At 49.7% G+C, this 17,662-nt stretch overlaps 1 protein-coding gene and 1 pseudogene across 1 annotated transcript; both read right to left on the bottom strand.

Annotated features, from left to right (window-relative positions):
- Positions 1–2,146: 2,146 nt before the first annotated feature.
- The window catches only part of LOC149326425 (uncharacterized), a 38,048-nt pseudogene continuing 22,532 nt past the window's right edge, over positions 2,147–17,662 (bottom strand).
- LOC149326426 (uncharacterized) lies at positions 16,242–17,453 on the bottom strand. The gene has a single exon (XM_089562817.1). It carries the CDS (start codon positions 17,451–17,453, stop codon positions 16,242–16,244), a length of 1,212 nt encoding a protein of 403 aa, XP_089418943.1.

Here is a 17,662-nt window from a genome sequence, read left to right as displayed (position 1 = left end):
TGCAGGGACGACACTCGTGGCTCCTTCGCCCACAAGTGCATAGCGCATGTCATGAGGAAGCGGCACCGCTTCTCCGCTGCTTGCCTCTTCTTTTTGATGGTGCATTTTCTTTTCAGTAGAGCATGAATCTCGCATCTTTTGGCCGCAACCAAAGCCGGCTGCTGAACCAGAAGCAGCAGCAGCTCATTGCGGCGATCAGGATCGCGCTGGTATGCCGTCTCAAATACATAGCACGTGCGTCAAGCAGTCTAAGTGAGAACACACAAAAAAACGACGACGACCAGCGAACAAACCCACATCGGATAGTCTTGGCTATGAACCGACATCGCCACGCAAATTTTTACTCAAAGGCAAAAAAATACACAAAATGTGTCGCTATAGGAAAGAATATGTACACGACGATCATTTACTACAAAATAATGTATACACTGTTTTTCTGTATTTTCACTTCGCTCCAGATGCGACGTCATATAGTTATAGTATGCTAACTGAAATTAAAGCGAAGTGCTCGTGTAAGAGTAAGCGAATCCAGTTGAGTTCAACGACAGTTGAAATACTCAACTGAGGGTTAACTGAGCTGCCGTTGAAAACGCCCGTGTAACACGGGTATTATTAGACAATGAAGTGTACCATTCGCCATGACACTGTGCCGACTTGATGCTCCAGCCTCGGCCCGACAGACAGCATATGCTTCCATTAAAGACATTGAGACAGCATTCTAGTATTTGCTGGATGTGAAATGCTTACAGCCAAATATTTTTCACTCAAAAGACTGCTGCAGCGATGCAACCTGTGCAAGCAGACGATCTTTTTGCTGTTGCAAATGAAGTGCTTTGCCCGTCCACATTTTCATTCCTCTCAGAGCCTTTACACGCTCACTTCTACAACACAGTGTGCCATCATCACTCGATGTGTCAGATCGCGTCCGTGATCGCCTGGCACCCCGCAGATATATTATACTATGTCAGTCGGTCAGCCCACAGCCCATAATATGGAATTTATGATAGCCACCTTGTTTTCCCTTGGAGTTCCCAACATTATTCCATCATTACTCAGCCGGGATCGAAACTGGGTCTCGCGGCTAGTCGGGCCACTGAGCTACTGCGGTGAAGCACGGACTCTGAAAGTGACACATTCTTGAACAATATGAACGGGCAGGCCGCCAAAGACAGACTCTTTCGGCACGATCCATGCAAACAATAAATGCCTGAATAAGTAGAAGTGCCGAAAATGACTACAACAGATAGAACAGACCCAGTCGCTTGTTGCACATCCCAGCAGGAAGTTAAAGAGAAAATGGCTTTTGAAGCCGCTCCCTGGAAAAACCTACTCAACATATTAATTTACGCTGTACCGATTCACCCGAGTCTGAGTGCTGGCCTGGCGTATGCAAGGAACCGCCATCGCTTACCTTTTACTTCTTTCCTCTTGTTTTGATCGCCCTCACTTCTTTTTTCTAACTGTTCTGCGTAAGTTTGGGCATACCCACCCTATTTGTGGCACGGCAGTTTTCGAGACCTTCCTGGGTGCCTTGACACATACGAAAAACGATTGTTAATACACCTGATTTACGTCGAGACTGCATGTACAACTTAAGAACTGTTTTTTTCGTCAACGAGGTCCCGCCACATCGCAGAATATAAAGTCTCATCAAAGTCCTTCTCAGGCTTGGGACTGAAGTCCTCGATATCACTTACTGGCACTATGTAAAGGTGACTGCCCGTTTCGTGCACAAAGCACAGAAGCACAAACATACTGTGTGTACACGCCACAGCTAGAAATGCAAAAACAAAAAAGGCATAAGTACTATGAAACGCAACAGCTTGAACACGCATATTACGAGAAACTCGCAAAAACTTACGTTATACTATAGCGAGGCCACAGTTAACAGAAAGGGCTGCAATCAAGCAAACATGACACACATGGGCATTGTTGTTCCAAGGTTGGCAAGATTGCTGCTTTCAGTGATTTCTTCAGAGGTACTGCTCCGTTTCACTGGTATATTGGTTATATATTGGTACAAATGGGTAATTTCGCAAATTTAATGTTTCTCTCTCTCTCTCTCTCTCTCTCTCTCTCTCTCTATATATATATATATATATATATATATATATATATATATATATATATATATATATATATATCGTTACGGGAATAAAGGCCCCGGGCACGGCGTATGGCGACCAAGTACCCTGCGCAGAAGAAGATGAGGCGCGGGGACCTTGCGAGGAATGAGCATTATGGAGAGAGTACAGAGATTACGGAAGGATGAAGCGGCGGCCATGGAACCTAGAGATAAGGGAGTAATTACTCATTGGCATCCACCCAAGCGCAGCCATACGGCTACAAAGGAAAGCTCCGGTGTGGCGGTGGTTCCGGGTTCGAACCCCGGACCAGGACGAATTTTTCTTTAACTACGAAGTTTCTGAGAAAGCTGTATAGCTTTCCTTTGTAGCCGTATGGCTGCGCTTGGGTGGATGCCAATGAGTAATTACTCCCTTATTAGAAAATTACTCCACCTTGGGGGATTCCCCTAAAACATTTGACCAACACTCTTCCCACTTCGAGTTACTGATCAATTCGCTCTCGCCCTACCATAAGCTTGCCGTCCCGGTTAGCTCAATTGGTAGAGCGACTGCTCCGGTGTGGCGGTGGTTCCGGGTTCGAACACCGGACCAGGACGAATTTTTCTTTAACTACGAAGTTTCTGAGAAAGCTGTATAGCTTTCCTTTGTAGCCGTATGGCTGCGCTTGGGTGGATGCCAATGAGTAATTACTCCCTTATTAGAAAATTACTCCACCTTGGGGGATTCCCCTAAAACATTTGACCAACACTCTTCCCACTTCGAGTTACTGATCAATTCGCTCTCGCCCTACCATAAGCTTGCCGTCCCGGTTAGCTCAATTGGTAGAGCGACTGCTCCGGTGTGGCGGTGGTTCCGGGTTCGAACCCCGGACCAGGACGAATTTTTCTTTAACTACGAAGTTTCTGAGAAAGCTGTATAGCTTTCCTTTGTAGCCGTATGGCTGCGCTTGGGTGGATGCCAATGAGTAATTACTCCCTTATTAGAAAATTACTCCACCTTGGGGGATTCCCCTAAAACATTTGACCAACACTCTTCCCACTTCGAGTTACTGATCAATTCGCTCTCGCCCTACCATAAGCTTGCCGTCCCGGTTAGCTCAATTGGTAGAGCGACTGCTCCGGTGTGGCGGTGGTTCCGGGTTCGAACCCCGGACCAGGACGAATTTTTCTTTAACTACGAAGTTTCTGAGAAAGCTGTATAGCTTTCCTTTGTAGCCGTATGGCTGCGCTTGGGTGGATGCCAATGAGTAATTACTCCCTTATTAGAAAATTACTCCACCTTGGGGGATTCCCCTAAAACATTTGACCAACACTCTTCCCACTTCGAGTTACTGATCAATTCGCTCTCGCCCTACCATAAGCTTGCCGTCCCGGTTAGCTCAATTGGTAGAGCGACTGCTCCGGTGTGGCGGTGGTTCCGGGTTCGAACCCCGGACCAGGACGAATTTTTCTTTAACTACGAAGTTTCTGAGAAAGCTGTTTAGCTTTCCTTTGTAGCCGTATGGCTGCGCTTGGGTGGATGCCAATGAGTAATTACTCCCTTATTAGAAAATTACTCCACCTTGGGGGATTCCCCTAAAAAATTTGACCAACACTCTTCCCACTTCGAGTTACTGATCAATTCGCTCTCGCCCTACCATAAGCTTGCCGTCCCGGTTAGCTCAATTGGTAGAGCGACTGCTCCGGTGTGGCGGTGGTTCCGGGTTCGAACCCCGGACCAGGACGAATTTTTCTTTAACTACGAAGTTTCTGAGAAAGCTGTATAGCTTTCCTTTGTAGCCGTATGGCTGCGCTTGGGTGGATGCCAATGAGTAATTACTCCCTTATTAGAAAATTACTCCACCTTGGGGGATTCCCCTAAAACATTTGACCAACACTCTTCCCACTTCGAGTTACTGATCAATTCGCTCTCGCCCTACCATAAGCTTGCCGTCCCGGTTAGCTCAATTGGTAGAGCGACTGCTCCGGTGTGGCGGTGGTTCCGGGTTCGAACCCCGGACCAGGACGAATTTTTCTTTAACTACGAAGTTTCTGAGAAAGCTGTATAGCTTTCCTTTGTAGCCGTATGGCTGCGCTTGGGTGGATGCCAATGAGTAATTACTCCCTTATTAGAAAATTACTCCACCTTGGGGGATTCCCCTAAAACATTTGACCAACACTCTTCCCACTTCGAGTTACTGATCAATTCGCTCTCGCCCTACCATAAGCTTGCCGTCCCGGTTAGCTCAATTGGTAGAGCGACTGCTCCGGTGTGGCGGTGGTTCCGGGTTCGAACCCCGGACCAGGACGAATTTTTCTTTAACTACGAAGTTTCTGAGAAAGCTGTTTAGCTTTCCTTTGTAGCCGTATGGCTGCGCTTGGGTGGATGCCAATGAGTAATTACTCCCTTATTAGAAAATTACTCCACCTTGGGGGATTCCCCTAAAACATTTGACCAACACTCTTCCCACTTCGAGTTACTGATCAATTCGCTCTCGCCCTACCATAAGCTTGCCGTCCCGGTTAGCTCAATTGGTAGAGCGACTGCTCCGGTGTGGCGGTGGTTCCGGGTTCGAACCCCGGACCAGGACGAATTTTTCTTTAACTACGAAGTTTCTGAGAAAGCTGTATAGCTTTCCTTTGTAGCCGTATGGCTGCGCTTGGGTGGATGCCAATGAGTAATTACTCCCTTATTAGAAAATTACTCCACCTTGGGGGATTCCCCTAAAACATTTGACCGAACCTAGAGATGTGACAGCCACCACCAAGTGTTCGACGCGCGGATACATCCCCGCAGCAAGAGTAACGTCACGTGCGCCCGACAAGCTTCCTAATCCACTGCAGGTATTCAGCAAAGTGAGCAGCGTAATATGGGTGATGGCAGTCGTTCTTGCGCACACCATCAGCGTCTCTAATTCGTGCTCCCCCATGAAAGGCTCCCAGACGAAGCGCGCGTCGATGCGTTGCAACAGGGGAGAAGTCTGCAAGATGGCGCAGACCGTCTCCCTCGTTATCAGCAGGCAGCCATCGCTCTGACCCTTGTTAAAGATCAAGGTAGCGTGGTCGGGCTGGAGGGGGAATGAGGGAGGTCGGAGACGAGGCTGCTAGAAAAACAAGGAGAAAAATTTATACAAGTAAATTTACATTATTTACATGGGAGCTCGGTGACGAGACGCTCAATGCTGGAACGCTGCATGAGGAGAGCACACGATGAGACCATCTGAAAAGCCCCTCGGCCGTACCGCTGCCGAGGTTTTAAATGTTCCCTTTCACTAGGTTCCCTAGACGGGGGCCGGGCCTGCCGAGGAAGAAAGTTCTCTGTGGCACCAATCACACACACACACTCCCGAGGGATCACACCGCCGTCAAGTGTTGGGAGAAAGATGCCATCCACGTAGCGCAGACGCTGGACTGTCCACCAGCGGCGTTCCCGCGAATTTCATGCGTTCGCACGCGGTGTAGGGGAGACGCTCGCTCAAAACTTCATCCGGGCAGACGGGCGCGGCTTCCGTGGGTAATCCAGGGGTTCACCCAACGTGCGTTTCGGGGCTAGGCGGCGTTCTGCTGCAGCCACGCCGTTTTCTTCCACACGACGAAGGCGAAACGTAACACCCTCCACGTTTCCCATTAGTTCTCTAAGCTGGGAGTACTATACCAGGGGTGGGGAGCGGCTCCTGAATGGCTCCTCCACATCCAGAGCGTGTGAGCCGAGATCGTGTGGCAGGCCGAGCACCTTGGCATTGGGGAACATGCGCATGAGCTTGCAGACCGTGTCCTTGTTGTGCACGATGCACATCTCTTCGTACTTCTGAAGGAACCGGCGTACAAAACACAACGGACAAGAAAAAGGCGGAACACGACGGACAGGAGCGCTCCTGTCCGTCGTGTTCCGCCTTTTTCTTGTCCGTTGTGTTTTGTGCGCTGGTTCCTTCAGAAGTATGTATTACCAACTAGCCCAACAAGAAGTGTTGCTCAAATTTACATCTCTTCGGTCGTCGCCAGCACTTGCCTCGCAGCGAGTTCGAAGAAGTCCAAAGAGTCGAAAGCCGAGCACCCGGCGAACACTGCCGTCGAAGTCCTATTCTTGATTAGTGCGCCCTTGCCCGCAACCAGCGCCTCTTTTTAGGTGATCAGTCGTCACTAGCAAGCGAGCATCCTTCCGGAAGAGGTTTCTCCCGGGGCGGTGATGCCAATTTGAGGACGATGTGGTTCTCAACGCATAGCAGGGCGTCCGGACCACCTCATTTTTTATTATTTTCATCTTAACGCAGCGGTTGCAACGGTGAATTGTTGACCTTGCAGTAGCATACTGCCAATAGCATAAGCTGCAAATGGAATTAGTTAGACATAAAATATGAAGTTAACATACAGTAAAATATACACAACAACCCTGACGATGCATAAATGCCACACAGTGACACAACACACCACTGAAATAGACTGAGTGAAAAAAAAATATTCCATAGGCTCAGCGGTTACGGTGCACGGCTGCTGACCCGAAAGACGCGGGTTCGATCCCGGCCGCGGCGGTTGTATTTCTTTGGAGGAGAAATTCTAGAGGCCCGTGTAGTGTGCGATGTCAGTGCACGTAAAAGAACCCCAGGTGGTCGAAATTTCCGGAGCCCTTCACTACGGCGTCTCTCATAGCCTGAGTCGCTTTGGGACGTTAAACCCCATAAACCAAGCAACCATTTTTATGAGGTGCTCCAAAAATTCAGGGGCATTGTAGACGAATTAAAATTAAGTTGCAAATGGCCCTTAAGGTTCGGTTTAAGGACATGGCACGATAGTGTTATTGAGTCCCATCAGTGGTCTGGGGTGCTGTTTCTACATCACTTCGCAAACATGAGCACTACATATTAAGGCAAAAGCCTTTCTTGGATCATGAGTGGTGTTTGCTCGACAAGACAGATCTATAGCCAATCCAACACTACCCACATTACAATCCATACATGGGCAGTCCTTTCTTAGGTAATGGGTGACATCTGAAAAAAATTTAAGAATCCCAGATAAAACAAAATAAAATCAAATAAAACAAAACCGAATAAAAATAACACAACACAAACAAAAATATGAAAATGGCCAAAAAAGGGGGCAAAATTTGAGGGAGAAAGAGGCCAGGGAAAGGCCTAGTAGTTTGAGCGCCCGTCTCGGTTACGGGAGGTGGTTGGTTCGAAGCCCACCGCCGGGCACCCACCGGCAAAAAGGGTACAAGCATCCCCCGGCCTGGCGCTCGGCTTTCATTAGGGGTGTACGTTTGTAAGAAGTCATAAAAAGGGCCACAAGTTGGGCTTCTACCGCATGAGGCGGATTTAGGGTTGCTTAACGGGGGAACTTATCTCTCATCCGTCACTACGACCCTTTTCCCAAGCATCTCACCCTAGAAGAGCCGAGCACCAGGCCTGGGGAAATCTTGTACCCATTAAAGAAACCGGTGGGTACCCGGCAGCACTGGGGATCGAACCCAGCACCTCCCGAATGCAAGGCGAATGCTCTACCACAAGGCCACGCTTCTTTTTTTTTCTTTATTGCAAGGCCACGCTTCGGTTATGAAAGGTTTCCTTAGCAGTACTCTGCAAATTTTAAACAGGAATAATAAAAAACGATGGTGCATTGACATTTAATGCAAAAGAATGGATCATCTGCAGTTTTCTAATGCCACTGAATGACAAATGACTAGAAATTCAGGCACAGATGGCATTACTCATGTCACCAGACACACAAACACGCTGAAATAGTTTGCTCTTTACATTTATGCTCTTAAGCAGACTTAAGTGCAACACTGTAATTTTTCTGTTCTTCCGCCACCAGAATGCTTTATGGCTCACCCTATCTCAACAATGTGATTACAAGTCGTCTTCTGCTTCGCAACTTTCATAATCAAAACTCATTCCTTAAGCACCATCTCTTGGAGCTGCGCAGTACTCAGCTGCATGCCGGTGCCGCGACAATACATCAAGCGGCTTTCGGTTGTTCGTACATATATATATATATATATATATATATATATATATATATATATATATATATATATATATATATATATATATATATGTATACAGGCTTTGTTAATTGGCAACAATAACTGGGGATGCTAATTCCTAACCTCAATTGACTAGACGTTGCTACCTGCTCTGCAGTGCGAGGTACTCGCGCAAGACCTCCTTTTATTGCACTCAAAGCTCTTCCATGGCAGGTTAGCATGCCCGGCACACGACCCGAAGGGCAGTGCTTAGAGTCCCGGCTCGGTCTTTTTTATTTTCTGCAGAATTGTTTATCTTTCTTCACAGGCTATACGTAATGGCAGTGGAGTGATGTCACGACCCTGTAGACCAACGAGGAATTTCGTTGTAGCGCCATAGTCTTCGCCGAACATCCGCTTTAATGCTATCACGTTGAAAGGATGACATCCAGTGAACGCCCTCTGCCTTGAGTGTATAGCGACCAGCAAGCGTCCCAATTTCATGCAGTGCAATACTTGTAACAATACACAAGCTTGCCAGCACAGCTCAGCTGTTTCCTCTTGTTCCCCACTCAGCAGCAAATTGACCTGCACTATATCTGCCTGTACAGGAACAAAAAAAAGGGCAAGTATCTAGAAGCCTTGAACATGCCCCAGGTTTCTTACTTTTTTTTTGCTTTGAAAATGTTTAGCCTCCTTTCGACTTCCACGCAGGTGCGGCAGCGTCACAATGCAAATGCGCATGAACAGACCATATACTAGAGGCAACGCGATCACAGAAAGCAGCACTGTCTTGCTGGATATGTTTTGCTCAACTGTATAAGCTGTGTGACGTACAGCTTCTACTTTCCGCAGCGTCACAACCGTTTGCCACATAAAAAGCAAAAGCTCACATTGCAGTTCTCTATGTCGGCCTCGACTAGCTTCCTCTGTTGTTTGATTTCGACCAACTCCGTTTGGAGCTTGGTGAATTGCAGCTTGAATTGCTGCAAAGCAGGTGCAGAAAGCACAACTTACATCATCTCTCTTCAGATAATAAATGCAACATTCCTCTATGACACAAAACTTTTGCTGTGTGAGCTAGAGATTACAGCAAGCTTATGCAAGTAAAATATGAGTGCCAGAAGTATAGTGGTAAGCATGATAGTACCAATCTCGCGCCACTTAGCTGAATGCAATGGCTAATTAAGACAACAACGGCACATTAGCACCAAGCTCGCTACCTGCATTTTTGCGATGTTTTTTTATGAACCACAGCTGCGCGCACAGTGTAGCTGCATGGCATGCCTGAGATAGCTTGGAACAACTTGAGCGCCAAGCATGTGATTGCTAAGTGCGTACACGACAAGTAACACTAATATGCAGCAGTTCTAGAACATGCTTTACAGTACTTTATTGCACATGCGAGTGCCTCCGCTCATTCACTCTGAATTGCAACACTCTTGCATACCCACTTTTGCCATAAACCTTCAATAGTTCCTGTGATGGTATCAACCATTGCTCGTGATCCCTCGATCTGGGATTCTGGAAACCTGCTTCCCTCATATGTGGTGCTTTACAGCTGCTAGGTGTGAAGGTATTTGCAGCAGATAGATTTTTAACTCAGAATTGGTGCCATCATCATGCTGTCTAAATGGAGAAATGTGTTCTTGGGTTACAGCCCACAGTTCCTGCGTCCTTGACTGCGTCCTTGACTGCGTTGACTGCGTCCTGGTCCTTGACTGGGCACGGGAACACAGCTCAAGGCATCGTCTTGATTCAGCGGTCTTTCGACATGCAGGCTTTCCTGGCCTTACTCGCATCGCTGCTATCAGCTGCGCAGTACAACCAGCCAGTGTCCTGGGCGTCGTTTTCGGTACCAAGCCCACAACCCGCTGATCACTGCTTCACGCTCCCTTCCTACTGTGACCTTCCCCCGGTACAACTCGACAATTTTCATCCGGCATCATCGGCAACGGCATCACTACCCGTCAGCTATTTAAGCGGCCCCCCGTCAACGGAAGCTTCACTGGGCACGGGAACACAGCTCAAGGCATCGTCTTGATTCAGCGCTCTTTCGACATGCAGGTGTGTAAAAAAGTTCCACTATATGCGAAGAAATCTGATGACAGATGCCTAGTAGTGTTCCCGTGCCCCGGAACTTTGTGCGAAATATTATGTGAGTGCTTCTCGATGTTGTTTCTCCTGTTATGCTGTGGCGATGTTGAATCTAATCCTGGCCCTCCTAAACGACAACCTGCTGTGACTGAACTTGACAGCTTACCTGATGACCCTGCTCAGCAAATGGCAGTTCTGTTTCAGCTACTCAAAGATCTGCACACCCGTTCCGCGCAAAGCGCGAAGTCTCAGACTTAGTTGGCTGCTGATATAAAATCCATAAAATCCGGTCAAAAAAGTATACAATCAGACATCACCGATATTCGCAAGCGGTTAGACGACCTAGAAACCAAATCAGATTTATTCGACCATCTACCAGAAGAAATAGCCATGACTCAGACATCAGTAGAAGAACTTAAAGCTGAAAACTGCCGGTTACAATCACGTCTCAATGAGCTAGAAGATCGGTGGCGACGGGATAACCTAATATTTTACGGCATTTCCGATTCAGAAGAATCATGGCTCGAAACAGAAGAAAAACTCACAAATCAGATTAAGGCTGTTTATGAATCATTTCCCGCGGACTCATTTCAGCGTGCGCACCGCTTAGGCACTTTTTCTCCTGACAAATGTCGCCCCATTATTGCAAAATTTTCCAACTTTAAAATGAGAGATAAAGTGCTCTCACTTCGTAGTCTGCTAAAATCCGATGAAGTAACAGTAAACGAAGATTTTTCGGTTGCCACATGGGCCGCCCGCAAAAAGCTAATCGATTTTGCAAAATCTCAGCCCCAGTCTCTAAAGTTCAAGCTTAAATACGATAAACTGTCAATGAATGAAAGGTTATACTCATACAACGCAATATCTGATAGCATTCATGAACTTCGGACACGCACAGCTCGCAACGCTAGTCACTCAGGTGCTTCATCCTCCGCCTCTGTCTAGGGGCGTGTGAGGGGTGGTGGTCTGAATTCTCGGTCCAAATCGCAACTCTCTGTCTTATTTACCAACGCTAGGAGTGTGCAGAATAAACATGATGCACTGTCATCTATTATTGATACATGCTCTGCGCATATTATTGCCCTTACAGAAACATGTCTCTCACCGCACGTTGAAGACCACGAAATTTTTGAGAACGCAGATAAATTTTCCATATACAGATGTGACCGCCTTGCTCATCGTGGTGGTGGCGTTCTAGTCGCTATATCTAATAACATTCCATGCTCAAGCGTCAATATTATTACTAGCCTTGAAATAGTCTGGGTGTCGTTAACTCTTGACCATCGTAAATTAATACTTGGTGTATGCTATTGATCCCCATCTACCCCACCTTCGTTTATAAACTAAATGCATGACGGTCTTAACAAAATCAGCACGACATTTCCTTCGGCTCCTATAATTCTACTCGGGAACTTTAATTTTCCAAACATCTTTTGGAACACCAATTCCATGCCCACATTGTCTCCATTCTCGATGCAAGGCGATGAGTTCATTAACTTATGCTCTCTATTTTCACTGACACAGCTAATTACTGAACCAACTAGAGTTTCATTGAATTCCTCAAACATTCTTGATCTTATCCTGACTACTATGCCTGATTATGTATCCGACATCACTCAGTTACCAGGTATTAGTGATCATTCATTAATTACTTTTAATCTCAACGCGGCACCCCCCCCCCCCCAACCTTCCAAGGCAAAAAAGAAAATACGCGACTATAAGAGAGCAGATTTCACAGAATAAATAACGAACTGTGCGTTTTCATGCAATCTTTTCTTTCAAACTTCTATGATCGCTGCATTCAATCAAACTGGGATATCTATGCAGCTGAGGTTGACCGTCTAACAAACAAATATATTCCAGTACGAAACATCGTCTCGAACTCGCACGCACCATGGTACAACGCCCATATCAAAAAATTATCAAACAAGAAAAAACGGCTGTATCGCACCGCAAAACGTTCACCAGCTACTTCGCGCTGGGCTGCTTGCAAAGCTGCCTCCAAAACATACATAACCGCCCTAAAAAATGCCAAAGACCATTTCTTATCTAACACCTTACCGGACATGCTACAAACAAATCCTAGAAAATTTTGGCGAGTTATAAATCCCACAGCCAGCAATCCTATTGCTTTCATAGACTCGCGTGATGATCCAGTTGATAATACCATCTGTGCTACTGTATTAAACGATACTTTTGTGAACAATTTTTCATCCCACAGCCGCACCCGTCTTCCTGATGTACATCATCATGACTACTCGATGATGCCGCCCCTGACTATTGACCCAGCCGGTGTTGCTCGGCTAATTAGTACTCTGAAAGATCATTCCAGTCCAGGATATGACCTCGTTAGTGCTAAATTCCTAAAAAATACTTGTGTCTATAGTTCAGTTATTTTAACACATATTATTACGGGGGGTTAGCCCAGCGGCAGACGGTACAGGCCACAGTCAGAAGGCACACCGAGCTAAATCACTCCAGCACAAACTGCCACGTCCTCGTCGTCGTTCACTGCCGAACGTCCCAAAACAACGTCGTCTTCTCCTAGGTACTATGCACCGTAACACTACCCCCCCCCCCTCCTCCGCGGGGCGGAAGGAAGCACAGTCCCTGGGTGTCCTAAGATGGTGGGTTTGGATGGTAGGGCTTAAGACGGGCGACGTGTACGAGCTGTGTGGAGGAGGCCGCACGAGGAGTGTGGGGTTGCAGGGGCGCGATCTCGTAGGTGACATCGCTCAGTTGCCGCAAGACGCGGTAAGGACCCACGTAACGAGGCAGCAACTTCTCACACAGGCCCACACGACGCGCAGGGAGCCAGAGGAGTACGAGGGAGTCGGGAGGGTAATGGGCGTCACGGTGATGAAGGTCGTACCGTCGTTTTTGAGCGACTTGTGAAGCGTCGAGGCGATCTCGAGCGATTTGGCGGGCGGCGTCAGCTCGGGCAATGGCGTCACCAGCGTAACTGCTGGTACAAGGGTCGTGAGGCAGGAGGCTGTCGAAGGGTAGCAACGGGTCGCGGCCAAAGAGCAGGTAGAAGGGAGAGTAGCCGGTGGTATCGTGGCGTGTGGAATTGTAGGCGAACGTCACGAAAGGTAAACTGACGTCCCAGTCTCGATGGTGGTCTGAGACATACATAGACAGCATGTCCGTCAGGGTGCGATTAAGACGCTCAGTAAGGCCGTTGGTCTGAGGATGGTAGGCCGTCGTGAACTTGTGGCGGGTAGAGCAGGAGCGCAGAAGGTCGTGGACCACTTTAGAAAGAAAGCAGGGGCCGCGATCCGTAAGCAGTTGACGAGGAGCGCCATGAAGTAGGACGACGTCATGGAGAAGAAAGTCGGCGACATCGGAGGCACAGCTGGTAGGGATAGCGCGCGTGATAGCGTACCGGGTAGTGTAATCGGTCGCAACGGCAATCCACTTGTTCCCGGATGTTGATGGGGGGAAAGGACCAAGCAGGTCGAGACCAACACGGAAAAATGGGTCAGTCGGGATGTCGATGGGCTGAAGCTGGCCACTGGGTGGAAGTGGGGGCGTTTTCCGGCGCTGGCATTGATCACAAGCAGCAACATAACCGCGGACAGAGCGGTAAAGGCCAGGCCAGAAGAACCGCCTGCGCACGCTGTCGTACGTGCGTGAGACCCCTAGGTGCCCGGCAGTAGGAGCGTCATGAAGTTGGGCAAGTACTGTGGAGCGGAGATGGGTCGGGACGACGAGCAGGAGGTCGGCGCCATCTGGGTGCATATTGCGCCGACAAAATATCGTGATGCAGCACGAACATTCGTAGAGCAGGATCGGAAGGGTCGCTGCGGAGGCGGTCGACTATGAGGCGCAGAGTTGGATCACGGCGCTGCTCGTCACCAATGTTCAGAAAGTCTGATACGGACAGTACACAGTCGTCGGTATCACGTGTGTGAGAGTCAGGGGGATCGACAGGATGGCGGGACAGACAGTCAGCGTCTTGGTGCAGCAAGCCGGACTTGTAGACAACATTAAATGTGTATTCTTGCAAACGCAAGGCCCAGCGACCCAGACGTCCTGTAGGGTCTTTAAGAGAGGACAGCCAGCACAAAGCATGGTGATCCGTAACTACGCAGAAGGGCCTTCCAAACAAATAAGGGCGGAATTTTGTTAACGCCCAAACAAGAGCAAGGCACTCCCGCTCCGTAATAGAGTAGTTACGTTCGGACGGAGAGAGCAGGCGGCTGGCGTAAGCAATCACACGAAAGTGCTCGTGTTGCCGCTGCGCAAGAATGGCGCCAATACCATGGCCACTGGCGTCTGTGCGAAGTTCCGTAGGCGCAGATGGCTCGAAATGGGCCAACACAGGTGGAGCCGTGAGGGCCGCAACAAGTGCCGTGAAGGAGCGAGCTTGGTCAAGGCCCCAGGAGAAAGGGACATCCTTCTTCAGGAGGGTGGTAAGGGGACGGGCCGTGTCGGCGAAGTTCGGGATAAACCGGCGAAAATACGAGCAGAGCCCGAGGAAACTGCGCACATCGCTCGAGGAACGGGGAGTGGGGAACTCACGAACGGCACGAACTTTGTCAGGGTCGGGCTTTACACCAGACGCATCAACCAAGTGGCCGAGGACCTTAATTTGGCGCTGGCCAAAGGTGCACTTCTTGGAGTTCAGTTGGAGACCAGCGCGACGGAAGACCGCAAGGATAGTAGCAAGACGGCGTATGTGGCTTTCGAACGTTGAGGAGAAAACGACAACGTCATCTAGGTAGCACAAGCACGTTGTCCATTTGAAGCCACGCAGAAGCGAGTCCATCATGCGCTCGAAGGTGGCAGGAGCGTTGCAGAGGCCGAAAGGCATAACTTTGAATTGGTACAGGCCATCGGGGGTGATAAAGGCAGTCTTCTCACGATCCCGTTCGTCAACAGCGATTTGCCAGTAGCCTGAACGGAGATCAATAGAAGAAAAGTAGCTGGCACCATGTAGACAGTCGAGGGCGTCATCAATTCTCGGAAGAGGATAGACGTCTTTCTTCGTTACTTGATTAAGATGACGATAGTCGACACAGAAGCGCCAGCTGCCATCTTTCTTTTTGACCAACACTACAGGGGATGCCCAAGGGCTGCTAGAAGGCTCGATAATGTTGTTCGCCAGCATCTTGTCCACCTCGGTTTGGATGACATTGCGCTCAGGAAGAGAAACACGATAGGGCCTTCTGTGTATAGGGCTGGCATCGCCCGTATTGATGCGATGGGTCACGACAGAAGTTTGGCCAAGAGGACGATTCCCGAAATCGAAGACATCACTGTAGGAAGCTAAAAGGGTGCAGAGGGCGTTGGCGTGGTCAGGTGGCAAATCCGCCGCGATCATCGCAAAAGTAGGGTCCGGGCGTGAAGCGGCCGAGCGGGGAAGGGCATGGAGATCAGCGTTAGGCACAGCTGTTAGAGCAGAAACTGTACATGCGGCCAATGGAACCAGTTCAGCGAGCGCGATGCCACAGGGTAAAACTTGGGGAGAGAGACTGAAGTTCAGAATCGGAAGGTAGGTGCGGTTGCCGGTGACGGTCAGGACTGTGTGTGGAAGGATGACGTTACGCTGGAGGACAACGTCCTTGATTGGGTACGTGACGTAGACACCATCAGGAACGGCGGGAAACGGGGACATAGGGACATAGACTGCAGCGTCACGCGGCAAGCGAGTAAATTCAGCGGCACGTAAGCGAGGCGGCTTGGTATCGGCGCTTTCGGAGCAGAGCGGCAAGTCCAAACGAAGAAGGCCAGTGGCGCAATCAATTAGAGCCGCGTGCGTCGTTAAAAAGTCGATACCGAGGATCACATCGTGGGGGCAATGGTCGAGGACAGTGAATGCGACAGGGGTTGTACGACCAGCAATGGAAACACGCGCAGTGCACAGTCCAACAACGGCAGCAGCACTTCCGTCGGCGACGCGAACGGCTGAGGAAACGGCAGGTGTCACAACCTTCTTCAGGCGACGGCGAAACGAGGAGCTCAGGACAGAAATTTGGGCGCCAGTGTCAATAAGCGCGGTAACTGGTGCACCGTCCACGCAGATATCGAGAAGGTTGCGGCGAGGAGCGAGGGTCAGGAGAGGATTTTCGGGCCGTGTCATCAATGCAGCATCACCTCCAGGAGCTGCATTGGTTAGTTTTCCGAGTGAGAGCCAGGTAAGGGTGGAGTGGACGGGCGTCGAAATTGCGGCGAACGAGAGCGGCGGATCTGAGGTGAAGGCGAGCGGCTGGACCTTCGCGGGGCCGAAGTGTCGAAAGCGTGCGGAGACTCAGCACGAGAAGACGTCTGGCGTGGTTCGAAGCCGGCACGGCGATCATAATTGGAGCTAGGTCCGTAGTCTGCACGACGATCGTAAGTGGAACGGAGGTGAGGTGGCGAAAACCAACGGCTGCGGCAGTGACGGGAAATGTGGCCGACACGCGAACAGGTGAAGCAGATTGGGCGGTCGTCCGGGGTGCGCCAATCCGCAGGATTCCGGTAGCGGTAACGTGGTAGTACGGTCGGAGTCGGTGAAGCAGCAGCAACCAGTGGAGCGGTGTTTGGCAAACAGGGCGACGCAGACGGCAGGCCAGAATTGAGGCCCACGTTCGCAAACTCCTGGCGAACGACGGCCTGGATCAGCGCAATCGTAGAGTCGGCCGCTTGAGGGGCGAAGGTGACGGGAGTCATAGCTTCCAGTTCTCTGCGGACGATTCTAGTTAAATTGGCAGGATGGGACGGTTGTCGCAGTGTTGGCAGGTCTTCGCAGGAGGATGTCGCCGCAGTGTTCGGAAGGCGATCAAAACGAGAAGCAATACGGCGATGTTTTGCCTGCTCGAATTGCCGGCACACCTGGAGGACGGAGTCAACCGTTGCACAATCTTTGCAAAGAAGAAGGTTGAATGCATCATCAGCAATCCCCTTCAGGATGTGGCCCACCTTGTCGGTCTCTGGCATGGCGCTGTCTACTTTTCGGCACAGAGCGAGGACGTCCTGGATGTAGGAGAGGTATGACTCCGTAGATGACTGTGCTCGAGAAGCAAGGTCTTTTTTAGCACCCAGCTTGCGCCCAATTGGTTTGCCAAATAAGTCTCTGAGCTTTTCTTTGCAGTTGTCCCAAGAGGTGAGGTCTTCCTCATGCGTCTCAAACCAGACGCGCGCCGTGCCCGCCAGGTAGAAAATAACGTTAGCAAGCATGAGAGTCGCGTCCCAGCGGTTGTGCTTGCTGACTTGCTCATACATGGCGAGCCAATCCTCGACATCGACGTCATCGGTGCCACAAAAGGTGCCTGGGTCGCGAGGCTGCGCCACGACAACGGTCGGCGCTGGTGGTGATGCTGCGGCCGGAGGTGGGTTGGACGGCATAGTGGTGGCTGGAAGCTGACGACCGCTGCGGAGGTCCAGGGCAGGGTCCCGGTGTGATACCCAGTACGACCTCCACCATATTTCAACAGTCAGTGGACACAGACACACTACCTGAACAATGGAAAATCGGGAAGATCGTTCCACTTCACAAATCGGGGAGCAAGACATCTGCTGCTAATTATCGCCCCATATCTATCACTAGCACATGT

This window comes from Amblyomma mixtum, chromosome 10 (genome assembly GCF_055824585.1).
Source record: "Amblyomma mixtum isolate Tamu chromosome 10, ASM5582458v1, whole genome shotgun sequence".
Taxonomy (NCBI): Eukaryota; Metazoa; Arthropoda; class Arachnida; order Ixodida; family Ixodidae; genus Amblyomma; species Amblyomma mixtum.
Note: the sequence above shows the minus strand (reverse complement) of the source record. Positions and strands in the feature narration are given on the sequence as shown.